The 19,523-nt window shown below is 42.5% G+C and overlaps 1 protein-coding gene across 1 annotated transcript; it reads right to left on the reverse strand.

Annotated features, from left to right (window-relative positions):
* Positions 1-271: 271 nt before the first annotated feature.
* Positions 272-12,339, reverse strand: rpl19 (ribosomal protein L19). The gene is made up of 6 exons (XM_059956655.1): positions 12,236-12,339; positions 10,687-10,793; positions 6,403-6,525; positions 5,784-5,904; positions 5,307-5,417; positions 272-445 (listed from the first exon to the last, which is right to left on the reverse strand). Exons 1-6 carry the CDS (start codon positions 12,238-12,240, stop codon positions 322-324), a joined length of 591 nt encoding a protein of 196 aa, XP_059812638.1. The 5' UTR covers positions 12,241-12,339; the 3' UTR covers positions 272-321.
* Between the last annotated feature and the right edge of the window lie 7,184 nt (positions 12,340-19,523).

A 19,523-nucleotide genomic window follows, 5' to 3' on the forward strand; every position in this document is an offset into this window, starting at 1 on the left:
ATGTAGGACTCTCATGTTCTATAATATCTAGAACATGAGAGTTATGATTTAACATTAAACCACCAGCTTAAGGTATGAGATTTTCTCTGAGGATCAATGTTTGGAACTTTTCATCAAGGGATGATGGAAGCAGACTTTATATATTTTAAAGATTGATCGATTCTGAATAAGGGCGAGAAAGGTTATCATAGACAGACAGGAATGCAGAGCATTCCGATCAGCAAAGATCTGAATGGTGCTTACTGCTAATCCACAAGTAAAAACAATTCAATAGGATAGCTCAATGAATGTTTATTAGTCTACTAATCTGTACAAGAAAATCTATTTTTTAGATTCTTCTTCCTTAGAGAGCGTCTTAATGATCTCTTCTTTCTTGGCCTGCAGACGCTCTTCACGGCGCTTCCGAGCTTCCTTAGTCCTGTTTCTGCGAGCTTCAGCTTGGTCACTACAAAACAATGAACTCTGGTCAGCACCACGATCAGGAAGATATAATTTCCAAGGGTTGAGCTTTGTGAACAATAATGCATATAAATGCCATGGGATTAGTTAGGATAGCGACTGATCAAGTACGACATAAACAATTTATGTTTCAGGCTGAGACCCTTCACTACACAGACACCAGAAGGGGAACAAACTGTTGGAGGAACTCAAGAACACCACCTCACATTCCTCTTTTCCACCATTTTTGTAAATTTTGTCTTGCACCGAATTGCTGCCACAAAACAAATTTCACAACATAATAAACCTAATTCTGACCTGCATCCATATTGGGTCTCAATCCTAAACCCGGACTGTCCATGACGCCATTCAGGTGCTGTTGACCCAGTGAATTATTTCAACAGCTCAGATTTTGATACTAAATACTAAGTTTGCCCAGGTTAGAGCTTTGAGCCTTAGAAGCTAATGGCACAGAAATAAAGGTAAAGCAACTACACCAAGAATAAGTATGCAATCTCTAATGGGCACTAAAACGTCAGAGGGTGGTTAGATATGGAAAAGGCACTATGCTACCAAATTGAGAATAGATCAGTAAGCATAAGAGAGAAGGTCTGTGCTACAATTGGGAATAGACAAGTATTCTCAAGTTTAGAGTAACAAAGAAAGAGGACTTAAGTTAGATCTGGAATTAATCATATAACAATCACAGCACGGAAACTGGCCATCTCGGCCCTCCTAGTCCGTGCCGAACTCTTAATCTCACCTAGTCCCACCTACCGGCACTCAGCCCACAACCCTCCACTCCTTTCCTGTCCATATACCTATCCAATTTTGACACAACTGAACTGGCCTCTACTACTTCTACAGGAAGCTCATTCCACACAGCTATCACTCTCTGAGTAAAGAAATACCCCCTCGTGTTTCCCTTAAACTTCTGCCCCCTAACTCTCAAAGGAAACAGCCAATTCACGTCAACTCTATCTATCCCTCTCAAAATTTTAAATACCTCGATCAAATCCCCCCTCAACCTTCTACGCTCCAATGAATAGAGACCGAACTTGTTCAACCTTTCTCTGTAACTTAAGTGCTGAAACCCAGGTAACATCCTAGTAAATCGTCTCTGCACTCTCTCTAATTTATTGATATCTTTCCTATAATTTGGTGACCAGAACTGTATGCAATATTCCAAATTTGGCCTTACCAATGCCTTGTACAATTTTAACATTACATCCCAACTTCTGTACTCAATGCTCTGATTTATAAAGGCCAGCGTGCACTGTTATTCCTAGATCTCTCTGTTCCTCTGCATTCCTCAATGCCCTACCATTTACCCTGTATGTTCTATTTGGATTATTCCTGCCAAAATGTAGAACCTCACACTTCTCAGCATTAAACTCCATCTGCCAATGTTCAGCCCATTCTTCTAAGCGGCATAAATCTCCCTGCAAGCTTTGAAAACCCACCTCATTATCCACAACACCTCCTACCTTAGTATCATCGGTATACTTACTAATCCAATTTACCACCCCATCATCCAGATCACTTATGTATATTACAAACAAAACTGGGCCCAAAACAGATCCCTGAGGCACCCTGCTAGTCACCGGCCTCCATCCCGATAAACAATTATACACCACTGCTCTCTGGCATCTCCCATCTAGCCACTGTTGAATCCATTTTATTACTCCAGCATTAATACCTAACGACTGAACCTTCTTAACTAACCTTCCATGTGGAAGTTGTCAAAGGCCTTGCTGAAGTCCTTACCCTCTTCAACATTCCTCGTAACTTCTTCAAAAAATTCAGTAAAGTTTGTCAAACATGACCTTTCACGCACAAATCCATGCTGGCTACTCCTAATCAGATCCTGTCTATCCAGATAATTATAAATACTATCTCTAAGAATACTTCCCATTAATTTACCCACCACTGATGTCAAACTGACAGGTCTATAATTGCTGGACTTACTTCTAGAACCCTTTTTAAACGATGGACCACATGAGCAATACGCCAATCCTCTGGCACAATCCCCGTTTCTAATGACATCTGAAAGATCTCCGTCAGAGCTCCTGCTATCTCTACACAAACTTCCCTCAAGGTCCTGGGGAATATCCTGTCAGGACCCAGAGATTTATCCACTTTTAAATTTCTTAAAAGCGCCAGTACTTCCACCTCTTTAATTGTCATAGGTTCCATAACTTCCTTACTTGTTTCCCACACCTTACACAATTCAATATCCTTCTCCTTAGAGAATACCGAAGAGAAGAAATCGTTCAAAATCTCTCCCATCTCCCTCGGCTCCACACATGACCACCCTGATTCTCTAAGGGACCAATTTTATCCCTCACTATCCTCTTGCTTTTAATGTAACTGTAGAAACCTTTCCGATTTACTTACATCTTATTTGCCAAACCAACCTCGTATCTTCTTTTAGCTTTTCTAATCTTTCTTAAGATTCGTTTTACATTCTTTATACTCCTCAAGCAACTCCTTTACTCCTACTCCATGCTGCCTATATCTATTGTAGACATCCCTCTTTTTCCGAACCAAGTTTCTAATATCCCTTGAAAACCATGGTGCTTTCAAACCTTTAACCTTTCCTTTCAACCTAACAGGAACATAAAGATTCTGTACCCTCATAATTTCACCCTTAAATGACCTCCATTTCTCTATTACATCCTTCCCATAAAACAACTTGACCCAATCCACTCTCTCTAAATCCCTTCGCATCTCCTCAAAGTTAGCCTTTCTCCAATCAAAAATCTCAACTCTAGGTCCAGTCCTGTCCTTCTCCATAATTATATTGAAGCTAATGCTATTGTGATCACTGGACCCGAAGTGCTCCCCAACACATACATCTGTCAGCTGACCTATCGCATTCCCTAACAGGAGATCCAACACTGCCCCATCTCTGGTCGGTACTTCTATGTATTGTTGCAAAAAACTATCCTGCACACATTTCACAAACTCTTAACCCTTTTACAGAATGAGCTTCCCAATCTACATGTGGAAAATTAAAATCTCCCACAACCACCTTGTGTTTAGTACAAATATCTGCTATCTCCTTACACATTTGCTTTTCCAACTCACGCTCCCCATTAGGTGGCCTATAAAACACTCCTATCAGTGTTACTACACCTTTCCCATTCCTCAATTCCACCCAAACAGCCTCCCTAGAGGAGCTCTCTAATCTATCCTTCCAAAGCACCGCCATAAGATTTTCTTGGACAAGCAATGCAACACCTCCTCCTCTGGCCCCTCCTACTCTATCACACCTGAAGCAACTAAATCCAGGAATATTTAGTTGCCAATCACACCCTTCCTGCAACCATGTTTCACTAATAGCTACAACATCATAATTCCAGGTAGCAATCCACGCTTTAAGCTCATCCACCTTTCTTATAATGCTCCTAGCATTAAAATAAGATACATTTAAGATACTCTCCACCTCCTCCTCTTTTCATCCCTAACAATGCATTCAAATTTATTATCCTTTTCTTTCTTCTCCCCTACATCTTCGGGCTGAGCGCATCCCTTCTCCATCACCTGCCTTTCCTCCCTCACACACTGCTCCACTGGTGAAATAACCTCCTCTCCCATAGTTTCCTCAAATTGATTCCCGCCCCCCCATCTTACTAGTTTAAAGTCTGCCCTGTAGCCCTAGCAAACCTCCCCGCTAGGATATTGGTCCCCCCAGGATTCAAGTGTAACCCGTCCTTCTTGAACCTCTTCCTGCCCCAGAAGAGGTCCCAATGATCCAGAAACTTGAATCCCTGCCCCCTGCTCCAATCCCTCAGCCACGCATTCATCCTCCACCTAATTCCATTCCTACTCTCACTGTCGCGTGGCACAGGCAGTAATCCCGAGATTACTACCTTTGCGGTCCTTCTTCTTAACTGCCTTCCTAACTCCCTGTACTCTCGTTTCAGGACCTCTTCCCCTTTCCTACCTATGTCATTGGTACCTACATGTACCGCAACCTCTGGCTCCTCACCCTCCCACTTCAGGATATCTTGGACGCGATCAGAAATGTCCTGAACCCTGGCACCAGGGAGGCAAACTACCATCTAGGACTCCCGATCACCTCCACAGAACCGCCTGTCTGAACCCCTGACTATCGAATCCCCTATTACTATGGTCCTCTTTCTTCTATTCCTACCCTTCTGAGCTACAGGGCCATCCTCTGTGCCGGAGGCCCGGCCACTGTCACTTCCTCCAGGTAGGCTGTCCCCAACAGTAAACGAGTACTTATTGTCAAGGGGTACAGCCACTGGGGTACTCTCTAGTACCTGCCTCTTCCCCTTCCTGACTGTGACCCACCTATCTGCCTCCCGTGGCCCCGGAGTGACCACCTGCCTGTAACTCCTCTCTATCACCTCCTCACTCTCCCTGACCAGGCGAAGGTCATCGAGCTGCAGCTCCAGTTCCCTAACTCAGTCCCTCAGGAGCTGCAGTTCAGCACACCTGGCGCAGATGTGGACGTCCGGGAGGCTCGGAGACTCCAGGATCTCCCACATCCGACACAGAGAACAACAAGCTGCCCTCACACTCATACTTCCCGAATAACTGAAAATAACAAAGTTTTTAAGGTATAAAATCTTCTGAAATTAAACCATTATAAGGCAAGATTGAAGCAGAAATAGAAACTGAAAGCATAAAACTGAAAATTCATTTTTAAATCAAGGTTCAAAAGTGAGATATTCAATTATGATTATTTAAATATGCACTGAAGCTTAGACCCCTCCCCCCCAAAGGAATATATTAAGCATGCAGTTCAATCAATCCCAAGGGGCAATCACACTCAAATTCTAAAATTTAACACCAATCTTAAATCCAAAACACTTCTCGCAGATCTATGCAACACTTACGCCAGAAGCTTCTTGCGAGCCTTGTCTGCCTTCAGCTTGTGAATGTGCTCCATCAAGATGCGCTTATTTTTGAACACATTACCCTTCACCTTCAGATACAGACTGTGATACCTGCAAGGGTACAGTGTCAAAGAAACAAAGTTCTTATCTATTCAGACTGCTGCAAGCCACTGGCATTCCTTCAAAATATACTCCAGAATAATAATATTCCATAATGATACTGTTCAAGTCAAGTGAAATTATAGAATCAAATGCAGATTTATCATCTGGACCCAAGAATATTCATGTTAAGACTTCCAAAGTGAGTTTTTTTTAAAAACAGTGGGGGATGGTGGAAGGAAAGGTAGACTAGCCACAATTGAATATTCTAATTTTCCTATGCTGGCAACTAAAGGCTCTCATGGCCATCTGGGCTTTCTACACCAGCCATGCCAAACCTCAAATCCTCAACCTTCAAACACAATAATGAATATTTACATGTGGCGATCAATCTTTTTAGACTCCCTGTATCGGCGAAGCAGGCGCCTCAGAATTCTCATTCTCCTCATCCAGGACAGTTTCTCCGGCATACGGGCATTGGCTGTACCCTTTCGCTTACCTGTTCAAGAATGCAAAAGAACATTTAATCCAACAAAACTCAGGAATCCCAGCCAAGTTAAATGAGTCCAAAGGAATTTCCCACAAAACAGTCAGTATTCTAGTCAGCTGCAGCTGGAGTATTTATTGAATGATAAGTGCAATACAAACTGAAGCAGTGAATATAAAAAGATAAAGCTTGAGAAAACAAGACATTAAGGTTTTCAGTCCTTCAAGGAGTCACCCAAAGTGCCCAGTTAGGTTAACCCAAATTATGGCACTGGAACACAACTTCTACTTAGTAAGAATGAAAACAGCCTACCCTCTTCAAAAGCAGCCCATAGATTTAATGCTCTTTACAGAGGTGCCTAGCATCTACTAATTGGTGCCGAGTTTTGACCATAAAATAATTTATTAATGTTAAAACACTAATATATTCAAGGCCGATGTATTTTCAATTGCACAAAACTTAAGATTCCTACAACATTTTTAACATTTGTAGTGAAGGAAGAACACTTACCTATACCCATATGTCGGCCTTTCCTGCGTGCAAGGGTGTTTTTCCTGCACCGAGCACGTGAATGCACCGTAACAGGTTTGCGAATAATCAGGCCATCTTTAACCAATTTTCTGATCTGTTGACCTGCAGAAGGAAAACAAACTCTGCATTTGGTACCACGTGTTTCTTCCTATCCCTTACACATACTTGGTGGTTCTCACTACAGTTGTAACTACTCTGCAAGCCATCACAATTCTCAATACTATTCAATAAAGTCCAGTCCCATTGGTGGAGGTGAAGTTTGCAAGAAATAAACCACAATAAAGGAAAAGAATAGAACATAGAATAATGGAAGATCCATAATTTGCCAAAGTGGTAAAGAAAAAAGGTTTTGTTTAGGTATAGAGCTTTGATCATTTTGGTCAAAGCGAGAATGGGGAGCCACATATTTCAGCTGCTGCTAGAACCTATAAACAGTCAATTTGAACTACATACATTGGCCGGTTGCACTCCATTCAAATACTACTACAGTTGGAAATTAACTTGGAAAATGTGTAGCTCAGGTAGTTGATGGTTGGGTTGGACTGGGCAATCCTGAACTGTCAATATGGGAGAACCCAAGTATTACTACAGTTTTCAGAGCCAACAAGCAGTTATCTGTCAAATTTTATTAATTCATTAGGTAGATTAGTGTTATTTCAGATCAAATTAACAGCTTTTGGACAACTTGGAGAGAATGGATGAAACTTCTCAAGCTTGGCACAAATAACGGCTTTTAATGAGGGCATTTCTAGTTATGAAGGTGTAAGAGAGAGATACAGCCTTGACCAAGATGTCCCAGTAGGGGGAACTGCACTGGATGTTTTAAGATCAACTGGTTAAGAATGACTAGCAAGAGACTAACTAGCAATTACTCAAGCATGGCAGGGCATTTGCTTGGACATGAAGGATATGGGAAACGTTAATACTTTACATAAATTTTTACCAAGGAGAAAAACATGGAGGATATGGAGATCAGTGGCGAGTGCATTGACATGTTAGGGCATTTAGGTAAAAAAGGTGGCAGTTGGGTCTCAAAACATTAAGGCGGACAAGTCTCCAGGGCCTGATGGAATATACCCAGTTGACTGGGAGACGAAAAAAGATTGACTGGGCCTTAACCAATATCTCCATGTCCTTTCTAGACACAGGCGAGGTCCTGGAGGACTGATGAGTAGCTGATGTTCCATTATTCAAGAAGGAAACCAGGTACAATCCTGGAAACTATAAATTGACGAGTCTTATAACAGTGCTGGTGAAGTTACTAGAGAGAACTCTCGGGGATAGGACAAGAGCATTGAAAAAGCATGGCCTAAATAGGGAGAGCCAGCGTGGCTTTCTGAGAGGCAAGTTATGAGGAGTAATTGATAAGTTTATGGCCTAAGGTAGGAGTCAATTTTTAGAAAAACCAGCACATTTATTTTCCCTACATTTACATACAGTTGTTGTGGAACATATGGATCCCTCCATTGTAGAAGTCGGCGCCTTGGATCTCCAGAAGCCGTCCATAGCATAAAATGATTGATAAGTTCGTGGCCCGAGTTAAAAGGAGGCGCATTATTAACTTCAAGCTTTCTGCATAATCGAAGAGTTGAACTGTAAGTCCTACCTTCAGCCATGAACTTATCAATCACCCCTGCTGTGGACCACCTGGAGGTCCAAGACGCTCTCGTTACATGCACGTACAGTTCAACTCTTTGAGTGATAATGCAAAAAGTTTGAAGTTATTAACTCATATCCGCCTACCCTAGGCCACGATCAATCACCCCTGCTGTGGACCACTTCTACAAAGAAGGATCTGTATGCTCCACAACCGCTGGACTAAGTGTGTACATGTAGGAGGGGATGATGTTGAAAAATAAATGTGCTAGGTTTTCTAAAAATGACGCCATCTACCTTAGGCCACGAACTTATCAATCACCCCCATGTCTTAATAGCTTTTTTTGACATGGGTGATTAATGAAGGTAGAGCAGTGGATGCTGCCTGGATTTCAGTAAGATTCCTCATAGGAGATTCATCCAGATCAGGCATGGGCAAACTATGGCCCGCGGGCCCGTTAAGCTTTTTAATCCGGCCTGCAGAACTTGATGAAATTATATTAATAAACCTTGTTACAGTTTTTTCCCCGCAATTCTGACGTTTTCCCAATAGATGACGCACTCTATATACATTGACCTTTGTTGAGGTGCAGCGTATTACTCCATATTTGCGCTTTACTCTTTGTTCGGCTCGACCTATTTGTGTGAACAGGCGTTCAGTGTCATGAACATCAACAAAGCCAGCCACAGATCCAAGTTAACTGACCAACACCTCAGATCCATCCTGAGAATCGCCACAACAAAACTAAATCCAGACTTTGATGCGCTGGCTAAAAAGGGAGACCAACAACACTGTTCCCACTGAAATTAAAAATAAGTTTCTTCATTGTGTTATGTAAAAAATGCATTTGAAAATATATTTTTCAATAAGCCTTACATGTTACATGTCATTTCTGTTAAGTGATGGAAATGAGTAGTGCGCAGGTGCACGTACGTTCTCAAAATAAAAAATGCGCTCCAGATCAAATAACGCGCTCCGCATACTGGCGCGCTGTCACTGTTCTGTCTTTGTGCGGGTCGTTGTTGAGTTTTGGCACAGGGGACAATTGAATAAGAAGGAGCAGGTCAAGTAGACCTGCATCTCCTACCGTTTTTGAAATAAAGACAGTCAGGAGGAGAGTGATGATGATAATATCTTGAAGAATAACAGAATTTTCAGTGCTTTAAAATATTAACTGTTACTATTAAAAAAAGCTGTATTTTATTCATTTAATTTTCAGTGTTTTAAAAGTCATTTCAATAAATAGCTAAATACCATGGGACTTCAAAGTCAGATATTTTGTTGTAATGCATTTGTTCATTTTCAATTGAAATTAAAGCACATGTTTTCTACATATCCCATGATATTTTATTTTCTCTTATGAGGTGTATTACCAAAACACTCCGTCCATCTGCTCCTGGTCTGGCCCCCCTGTCAAATTTTAGAACCCTTTGTGGCCCACAAGTCAAAAAGTTTGCCCACCCCTGATCCAGATGATTATGGCGCATGGGATCCATGATGAATTGGCCGTTTGGATTCAGAACTGGCTTGCCTTTAAAAGATGGTGGTTGAAGGGACTAGCTGGAGGCCTGTGATTTCTGATGTTCCACAGGAATCCATACTGGAACCTCTGCTGTTTGTGATGTATATAAATGACCTGGATGAAAATGTAGATGGGTGGGTTAGCAAGTTTACAGACAACACGAAGATTGGTGGTGTTGTGGATAGAGTATATCATTGGCAAATAATACAGCGGGACATAAATCAGTTGCAGACATTGGCGGAAAAATGGCAGATGGGAGTTTAATCTGGCTAAATGCATAAGTGCTGCACCTCGGTAGGTCAAATGTAAAAAGACAGTATGCTGTTAGGCAAGATCCATAACAGTGTTGATGAGCAGAGGGATCTTGGGGTCTAAGTTCATAGCTCCCTGAAAGTGGCTAGACAGGTCGATCAGGTGGTGAATAAGGATTATGACATTCAAGGCATTTAGTGTAAAAATCAGGAAAGTTATGATGCAGCTTTATATAACTCTAGTTAGGCTGCATTTGGAGTATTGCACAAAGTTCTGGTTACCCCACTATAGGATGTTGAGGTTTTGGAGAGGGTGCAGAAGCACTTTACCAGGATGTTGCCTGCTTTAGCAAGCATGTGCTATCATGAAAGGCTGGATAAACCTGGGTTGCTTTCTCTGGAGCAACAGAATCTTGGGGAAGATCTGATAAGAGGTTTATATTATGAGAGGCACAAATAGACAGCATCTTTTCCCCCAGGGTTGAAATGTCTAACACCAGAGAGCATGCATTTAAGGTGAGAGGGTGTAATTTCAAAGGAGATGTGAGGGGCAAGTATTTTTTTAAATATAGAGTAGCGAGTGCCCGGGGTGGTTGCAGATGAATAGGCATATGAATGTGAGGAAATTGGAAGGATAGGGATACTGCGTCAGAAGGGATTAATTTAGTTGGCTATTTGACTACAAATGTAATTGGTTCAGCACAACAATGCTCTTGTGCTGTACTGTTCTGTCACTGAAAAACAAATCTTTGGACAACACAATTCCCCCAATCCATAGCTTACATCCCTAAGACTAATCCAGTTTACATGTGGACAGCAAAAATATGAATAAGGCCTAACAATAGAGCAAAGGCACAATAATGTCAAACAAAATCAGATTAAAGCTCACTTACGAGAATTGGCATTGGCGATCTCATTAGTTTCGTTGGGGTCCAACCATACCTTCTTTTTCCCGCAACGCAAAACACTGGAGGCAAGCCTCTTCTGAAGCCTGAGCATACTATATTAACAAAAGAACAAGATGAGTTTGTTAAATATCAAAATAGATTAATAAAGCATTCCTGGTTTTCCAGAACTGACATGGGTTGACTTAAGCAATTGCCCTCAAAACTAAAATGAAAATTGCTAACAGATAAATGCAAAAATTTTATTCCCCCAGTTACACATTAGGTGTGATCTAGCAATAAAGTTGCCTGGGGGAAATCTTCAGATACTGATGATTTTCCTTGCAAACTAGAATTAAGACATAGATTCCAAGTAACAAGAGACTTATTTAAGAGATTTGGAATAATTTACTCATGGGATTGCAGAGCTACGCATACTAAATCCCTGAGTATGTTCAAGACTAGACAACATTTTCAGTCCGCTAATGTCAAGATGGGACAGACACAAAACAAGCCAAAGCTAAGATCTGACTGAATGAATTTAGTGAATGATGGAATTTGTGTACATATCATGCAGTATGTACCTATTGTTGTTCCGACTTTATATTATGCATAAAACACCAAGTCCCAAGATGTACATTGTGAATGGAATGTAAAGATTGATACTTCAATTAATCAGATCATGAAAACAGATTTAGAGATTGTTGGCTCGAGAAGCAATCAAAGCATCCAAAAACATACTGTCGATTATAGGTAGAGTCTACATATTGTTACTTATGGCGGGTTTTTTTCAGTTATAGGAGTCATACTCCATTATTACCCAACAAAACAACCTATTCAAGCTACGCATTAAATGCATATGCAACTTAAGCAATTTAAGAATCTTGGAAAAGGATAAAAAGTTTTAATCAATATAGTGCTTAAGGTACAACTAAACCATTGAAATGAGCAAAATCATGTTTGCTCAGAGATACAATTTTATATCCCGCATTCTAGGTAAGAGAATGCAGATGCTGCTGGCATCTTGAGGATAAATTCCCGGAGGAACTCTGTGCCTAAAGCGGGGGTACATGTGGTCCTGGTCCAGAATCCCAACCTGAAATGTTAACTGTCCCCCGTTAATTTTTGCTCGACCTCTTCCTCCAGTTCGCTTTTTAAAAAAAAATCTCATGTAGCCTCGTGATGTAAAGTGCCATTCGGCTAACCAAATCCATTTTCCCATTAATTTGCCAACACTTGTCTCACCACCCCCCCTCCCCCCAGGCCACTTGGGTCGATGGAAAAAAACCCTCACCACGACAGGCCCCTCTCCCTACTGGGACAATGGTCATGGAGCCTTCCCGGAGTAGAGTGGGGGGGGGGGGGAGAGGAAGAAGAAAGGGCGCTGGGCCCGAAGCTTCGCCAGGCCCCTGTCCGACCCGCCGGGGAAGCAGGCCGTGAGCCACACTGCCCGGAGCACTCCCACTCCAATACTAGGAACCCATGTTACTTTCCCTCATTCAACCCCCGCGCTCCCTTTTCGACTCTTTCAATCTCTCCCGCTCCCTCAACCGCTCACCTCATGGCGGCTCGATGGCGCTGGCCGGAAAAGAACGAGCATGCGTAGACCCGGCGCTCTGCCACCCAGCTCTGGGGATACCAACTATTCCAAAAGAGGGGTTCTCAATTAGTCTCCTTATCTGCAGGAATTTTTACGTCACCAACATCACTAAAACAAATACGATAACTATATATAAATCATAAATTATTATATATTTCTATAACAAAGTTCCTCGTGTATGTAACAAAGTTCAAAATGTATACAACAAGTCTGGAATAACCCCTAGATTAGAATAGTACAGCCCAAACTCGTTTTACGCAATGACGTTTTGGAAGCTCAGTCTCCTCCTCCAAGTTTCAGAGGGAGTTGCGCGTTGACGTCGCCGCACTGAAATCCGTTACGTGGCGACGCAAACAGAGACCCAGAGAATCTCCGTCCTGTGTTGCAATGCCCCTGCACCGTACAGGTTCAGACTATTCGGCCCAAATCCTTCATAGCGAGCTAGTCCCGTCTGTCAGTCCTCTAAGTGGCCACTGTCCATGATGTTTTAACTGTTGCTAATGTACCCGTCTCAACCACAATTTCTGACAGCTCATTCCAAGTATGTACCACTCTGCATGAAGAAACTGCCCCGATGTCCCGTTTAAGTTTCTCGCCTCTGATCTTATTTTCTTTAGACCATAAGATGAGAAGACATAGGAGCAAATTAGGCGATTTGGCCCATCGAGTCCATTCAATCACAGCTGATCCTTTTCTCCCCTCCTAAGCTTACTCTTTAAAAACCTACAGCACAATACAGGCCCTTTGGCCCACAAGGTTGTGCCAAACATGTCCCTACCTTAGAAATTACTAGGCTTACCTTTAAAAGCCCTCTATTTTACTAAGCTCCATGTACCTATTTAAAAGCCTCTTAAAAAACCCTATCGTATCTGCCTCCACCACTGTTGCTGGCAGCCCATTCTACGCATTCACTACTCTCTGAGTGAAAAACTTATCCCTGACATCTCCTCTGTACCTACTCCCCAGCACCTTAAACCTGTGTCCTCTTGTGGCAACCATTTCAACCCTGGGAAAAAGCCTCTGACTATCCACAAGATCAATGCCTCTCATCATCTTATACACCACTATCAGGTCACTTCTCATCCTCCGCTCTGAGAAAAGGCCAAGTTCACTCAAACTATTCTCATAAGGTATGCTCCCCAATCCAGGCAACATCCTTCTAAATGTCCTCTGCCCCCTTTCTATGGCTTCCACATCCTTCCTATAGTGAGGCGACCAGAACTGAGTACAGTACTCCAAGTGGGGTCTGACCAGGGTCCTATATAGCTGCAACATTACTTTTCAGCTCCTAAATTCAATTCCACGGTTGATGAAGGCCAATGCACTATATGCCTTCTTAACCACAGAGTCAACCTGCGCAGCTGCTTTGAGTGCCCTATGGACTCAGACCCCAAGATCCCTCTGATCCTCCACACTGCCAAGAGTCTTACCATTAATACTATATTCTGCCATCATATTTGACCTACCAAAATGAACCGCCTCACACTTATTTGGGCTGAAATCCATCTGCCACTTCTCAGCCCAGTTTTGCATCCTATCGATATCCTGCTGTAACCTCTGACAGCCCTCCACACTATCCACAACACCCCCAACCTTTGTGTCATCAGCAAACTTACTAAACCATCCACTTCCTCATCCAGGTCATTTATGAAAATCACGAAGAGTAGGGGTCCCAGAACAGATCCCAGAGTCCCAGAACACTCCACTGGTGATCAACCTCTATGCAGAATATGACCCGTCTACAACCACTCTTTGCCTTCTGTGGGCAAGCCAGTTCTGGATCCACAAAGCAATGTCCCCTTGGATCCCATGCCTCTTTACTTTCTCAATAAGCCTTGCATGGGATACCTTATCAAATGCCTTGCTGAAATCCATATGCACTATATCTACTGCTCTTCCTTCATCAATGTGTTTAATCACATCCTCAAAAAATTCAATTAGGCTCGTAAGGCATGACCTGTCCTTGATAAAGCCATGCTGACTACTCCTAATCATATTATACCTCTCCAAATGTTCATAAATCCTTCCCCTCAGAATCTTCTCCATCAGCTTACCAACCACTGAGGTATGACTCACTAGTCTATAATTTCCTGGGCTATCTCTACTCCCTTTCTTGAACAACATTCACAACCCTCCAATCCTCCGGATCCTCTCCTGTCTCCATTGATGATGCAAAGATCATCGCCAGAGGCTCAGCAATCTCCTCCCTTGCCTCCCACAGGAGCCTGGGGTACATCTCATCCGGTCCTGGCGACTTATCCAACTTGATGCTTTCCAAAAGCTCCTCTTTCTTATTATCTACTTGCTCGAGCTTTTCAGTCTGCTGAAAATCATCACTACAATCACCAAGATCCTTTTCCATAGTGAGTACTGAAGTAAAATATTCATTAAGTACCTCTTCTATTTCCTCCGGTTTCATACACACTTTCCCACTCTCACACTTGATAGGTCCTATTCTTTCACGTCTTATCCTCTTGCTCTTCACATACTTGTAGAATGCCTTGGGGTTTTCCTTAATCCTGTTCACCAAGGCCTTCTCATGGCCCCTTCTGGATCTCCTAATTTATTTCCTTCTTAAGCTCCTTCCTGTTAGCCTTATAATCTTCTAGATCTCTAACACTACCTAGCTCTTTGAACCCTCTGTAAACTTTTCTTTTCTTCTTGACTAGATTTATTACAGCCTTTGTACCCCACAGTTCCTGTGCCCTACCATAACTTCCCTGTCTCATTAGAATGTACCAATACAGAACTCCACACAAATATCCCCTGAATATTTGCCACATTTCTTCCGTACTTTTCCCTGAGGACATCTTTTTCCAATATAAGCCTCCAATTTCCTGCCTGATAGCCTCATAATTCCCCTTACTCCAATTAAATGCTTTTCTAACTGGTCTGTTCCTATTTCTCTCCAATGCTATTGTAAAGGAGATAGAATTATGATCACTATGTCCAAAATGCTCTCCCACTGAGAGATCTGACAGCTGACCAGGTTCATTTCCCAACCAAATGAAGTACAGCCTCTCCTCTTGTAGGCTTATCTACATAATGTGTCAAAAAACCTTCCTGAACACACCTAACAAACTCCACCCCATCTTAACGCCAATCATTATTTGGGAAATTAAAATCTCCCATCACGACAACTGTGCATTACACCTTACTAGGATCTGTTGCCCTATCTGTTCCTCAATATCCTTGTTACTATTGGGTAGCCTATAAAAAACACCCAGTAGAGTTATTGATCCCTTCCTGTTCCTAACCTCCACCCACAGAGACTCCGTAGACAATCCCTCCATGACTTCCTCCTTTTCTGCAGCCATGACACTATCTCTGATCAACAGTGCCATGCCCCCACCTCTTTTGCCTCCCTCCCTGTCCTTTCTGAAACATCTAAAACCTGGTGCTTGAAGCAACCATTACTGTCCCTGAGCCATCCAAGTCTCTGTCATGGCCACAGCATCATATCTCCAAGTACTGATCCACACTCTAAGCTCATCCTCTTTGTTCACAAAACTCCTTGCATTAAAATAGACACATCTTAAACCTTTGGTCTGAGCGCGTCCCTTCTTTTTCACCTGCCTATCCTCCCTCTCACACTGTCCGAAAGCTTTCTCTATTTGTGAGCCAGCCACCTCTTCCCCAGTCTCTTCAGTTCAGTTCCCACCCCCCAACAATTCTAGTTTAAACTCTCCCCAATGGCCTTAGCAAACCTCCCCACCAGGATATTGGTACCCCTGGAATTCAAGTGCAACCCGTCCTTTTTGTACAGGTCACACCTCTCCCAAAAGAGGTCCCAATGATCCAGAAATCTGAATCCCTGCCCCTATTCCAATCCCTCAACCATGCATTTACCCTCCATTTCATCCTATTCCTACTCCCTGGCCTTCTCCCATAAATTTTGATGCCATTTGGGTTATGGGCTGAGTGCAGGCCAGTGGGACTAGGTGAGTGTAAGTGTCGGCATGGACTAGAAGGGCCGAGATGGCCTGTTTCCGTGCTGTAATTGTTATATGATTATATGTCCAATCAAAAAACGATCAATCTCTGCCTTAAAAGAACCCAACGACCTGGCCTCCACAGCTGCACGTGGCAACAAAATTCACAAATTCACTACCCTTTGGCTAAAGAAATTTCTCCGCATTCCTGTTTTAAGTGGGTGCTCCTCTATCCTGAGGCTGTGCCCTCTTGTATTAGACTCCCCCATTATGGGAAACATCCTTTCCTCATCTACCCTGTCTAGGCGTTTCAACATTCAAAAGGATTCAATGAGAAGCCCCCTCATCCTTCTAAATTCCAGCAAGTACAGATCCAGAGCCATCAAACGTTCTTCGTATGATAACCCTTTCATTCCTGGTCCCAGAGGTTTGTAAACTGCCTCTGAACCCTCTCCAATGCCAGCACATCTTTGTTAGATGAGGAGCCCAAAACTGTTCACAATACTCAAGGTGAGACCTCACCAGTACCTTATAAAGCCTCAGCATCACAATCCCACTCTTGTATTCTAGACCTCTTGAAATGAATGCCAACATTGCGTTTGCCTTCCTCACCACCAACTCAACCTGCAAGTTAACCTCTAGGGTGTTCTGCACAAGGACTCCCAAGTGCCTTTGCATCTCAGATTTTTGGATTTTCTCCCGGTTTAGAAAATAGTCTGCCCATTTATTTCTACTACCAAAGTGCATGACCATGCACTTTCCAATGTTGTATTTCATTTGCCACTTACTTGCCCATTCTTCCAATTTGTCTTAAGTCCTTCTGCAGCCAGCCTGTTTCCTCAATGCTACCTGCCCTTCCACCAATCTTCATATCATCTGCAATCTTGGTAACAAAGACATCAATTCCATCATCTAAATCATTAATATACAGCATGAAAAGAAGCGGTCCTAACACCGACCCCTGTGGAACATCACTAGTCACTGGCAGCCAACCAGAAAAGGATCCCTCTATTTCTACTTCCTGTCTTCTACCAATCAGGCACTGCTTTAACCATGCCAGTAACTGTGTGATCGCAAGACCCTGTTGGATATTGATTGCCACAAACCTGCTTCCCTTGTTTGGTGGCGAGGTAGCAGTGTTGCCTCAGTTGTAGTGAGGACCAGGCCTCAAGCCACAGGCTAGCATTGTAGTGTGGCATATGGGCTCAGCTGGGTGTGGCCTTTCCTGTTTGTGCTGTCCTCCAGTGTTGGATCGGTGGAAGTACAGTTTGGACTGCTGGGAACCATCAAATTGTTGGACTTGGCGCTCAGGGTCTTGGACTAAAATTGTATTTTCTTACTGAAACACTTGGGTTCCGTCGGCTGCGTAAGTCAGGGGAAAACAACCTCTTGCCCCACCAAACATGTGAGATTGAGGCATAAGCCCACCTTAAACCCCCCTGTTTGTGTGGATGCTGCATGATTTCTTACCATGTTACAAATAAGTATCACAAAATAACAGACAGTATACCGCATACAATTAAAAGATTTAGCTTTATAATTCTTAATTTGACTAAAGGGTTAGGAAAGATTGAACAAAAAAAAAAGGAAAAGGGCCCATTTTAATGAAACGGTCCAATGTACAGAAGTTTGAGCTCACGGTTTTCCCTTCACCGATCCTTCTTCGATCTCATCCCGAGCTTCGTCGAATCATGGCCCCGCTCCAGGTCGAATCCTACAACCTCTTCTCTCTTCATCTCTCCCTAACAAAAGCCCAAGCCCGACCTTAGTGTCTAGTGTCCCTCACCAGAGAAACCTCCCCTTAATCTGGCCATCCTAAAGGGATGGCACACAATTCTCCCATCTCTTATCTTCAACAGTAACCCAAACAAGCAGCTTGTACAGAATCCAGTACAGAACAGCATAACAGTAAAAAACTACGAACCATGGCATTTCATTATGTTCTTTTTTCTAAGTTATTTTTTTCCTTTCTCACTATTTTGAATGCGCGTGTATGTTTTTGCACCTTGGCCCCAGAGGAACGGTGTCTCGCTCGGCTATACTATATCCACGTATGGTTTGAATGACTGTTAAACTTGATTTGATTTGAAGATTCCCCTGTAATTTTCCATAACCTATCTATCTAACACTATCTATCACAACATCACTATATGTTAGTATCATCCACAGACTTACCAGCCCTCCCTTATAAATTCACATTCAAATTGTTTATATAAGTTACAGACAACAAAGGTCCCAGCACCAACCTCTCTGGAACACCACTTGGCACAGGCCAGCAGTCTGAGAAACAACCCTCAACCATCACCATCTGCTTCCTACCACTGAGCCGATCAGGAATCCAATCTGCTATGTCCTCCTGGATCCCATGCAATCCCACATTTCAGGCAGGCCTGCCATGACAGACCATGCCAAAGTAACCTCGACTAACTTATAGAATGTATAAGAATATATAAAAATAAATAAATCATGCAAACATAGTGAGGATGTGTTCATAGGTTCACGAACTGTTCAGAAATCTGCTGGCAAAGGGGTTGAAGCTGTGCATCTTCAGTGTCCTGTTCCTCCTCCATGATGATAGGAGTGAGAAGAGAGCATATTCTAGATTTTGAGGCTCCTTCATGGTGGATGCTGCCTTCCTGAGGCATCATCTTATGAAGAAATTCCTGAGGCCAGTACTTAATGTGGAGCTGGCTGAGCTATTCCATTATCTTTATCCACTCACTAACCTTTGTATCCCTTTGTAACCTCTTTGCATCCTCTACATTTGTCCCATCTACATGCCATCAGCAGATTTAGCAACCATACCTATGTATCTATATATATATATATATATATATATATGATAGCCCAATTAACCGGAACCCACTATGTATGTATATCATATAGTACAGGTATATAACAGATATAAGCTATACTGTATATCATATAGTCAGTAAAATTAATGGTGTGCACAAAGCATAACATTGTCTCATTGATATATTTCACATCACAATGACCCCTGGGGCCTTTTTAATGTCAGAGAAACTAAAATGAAAGCATCCAAAATTATTTCCCAGTCTTGCAATTCCTACGGATGTAGCAATAAGAGTTTTGAAACATCAACAAGTGAGGTTGATACAAGATACCATTCCTTAATGGACAATTCAACTCCTTGGAGAGAAAGTAAGGCTCTTGTGAGCAGCTGTGTAAATGTGAACAAGATTTGAACCACTGGTCTGATTAATATCAATAAGGGTGGCATAGTAGTGTAGCAGTTAGCACAACACTTTGCAGCTGTAAGATGGGTATTCGATTCCCACCCATTATGTGTAGAG

This window comes from Hypanus sabinus, chromosome X1 (genome assembly GCF_030144855.1).
Source record: "Hypanus sabinus isolate sHypSab1 chromosome X1, sHypSab1.hap1, whole genome shotgun sequence".
Taxonomy (NCBI): domain Eukaryota; kingdom Metazoa; phylum Chordata; class Chondrichthyes; order Myliobatiformes; family Dasyatidae; genus Hypanus; species Hypanus sabinus.

Excerpts from the sequence above, each read along its gene's own strand:
- rpl19 (XM_059956655.1), bottom strand. Across the intron at positions 5,905-6,402 it reads AGGCCGACATATGGGTATAG|GTAAGCGAAAGGGTACAGCC; the intron begins GTAAGTGTTCTT and ends ATTCTTGAACAG. Across the intron at positions 5,418-5,783 it reads AAAAAGATTGATCGCCACAT|GTATCACAGTCTGTATCTGA; the intron begins GTAAATATTCAT and ends GTACCCTTGCAG.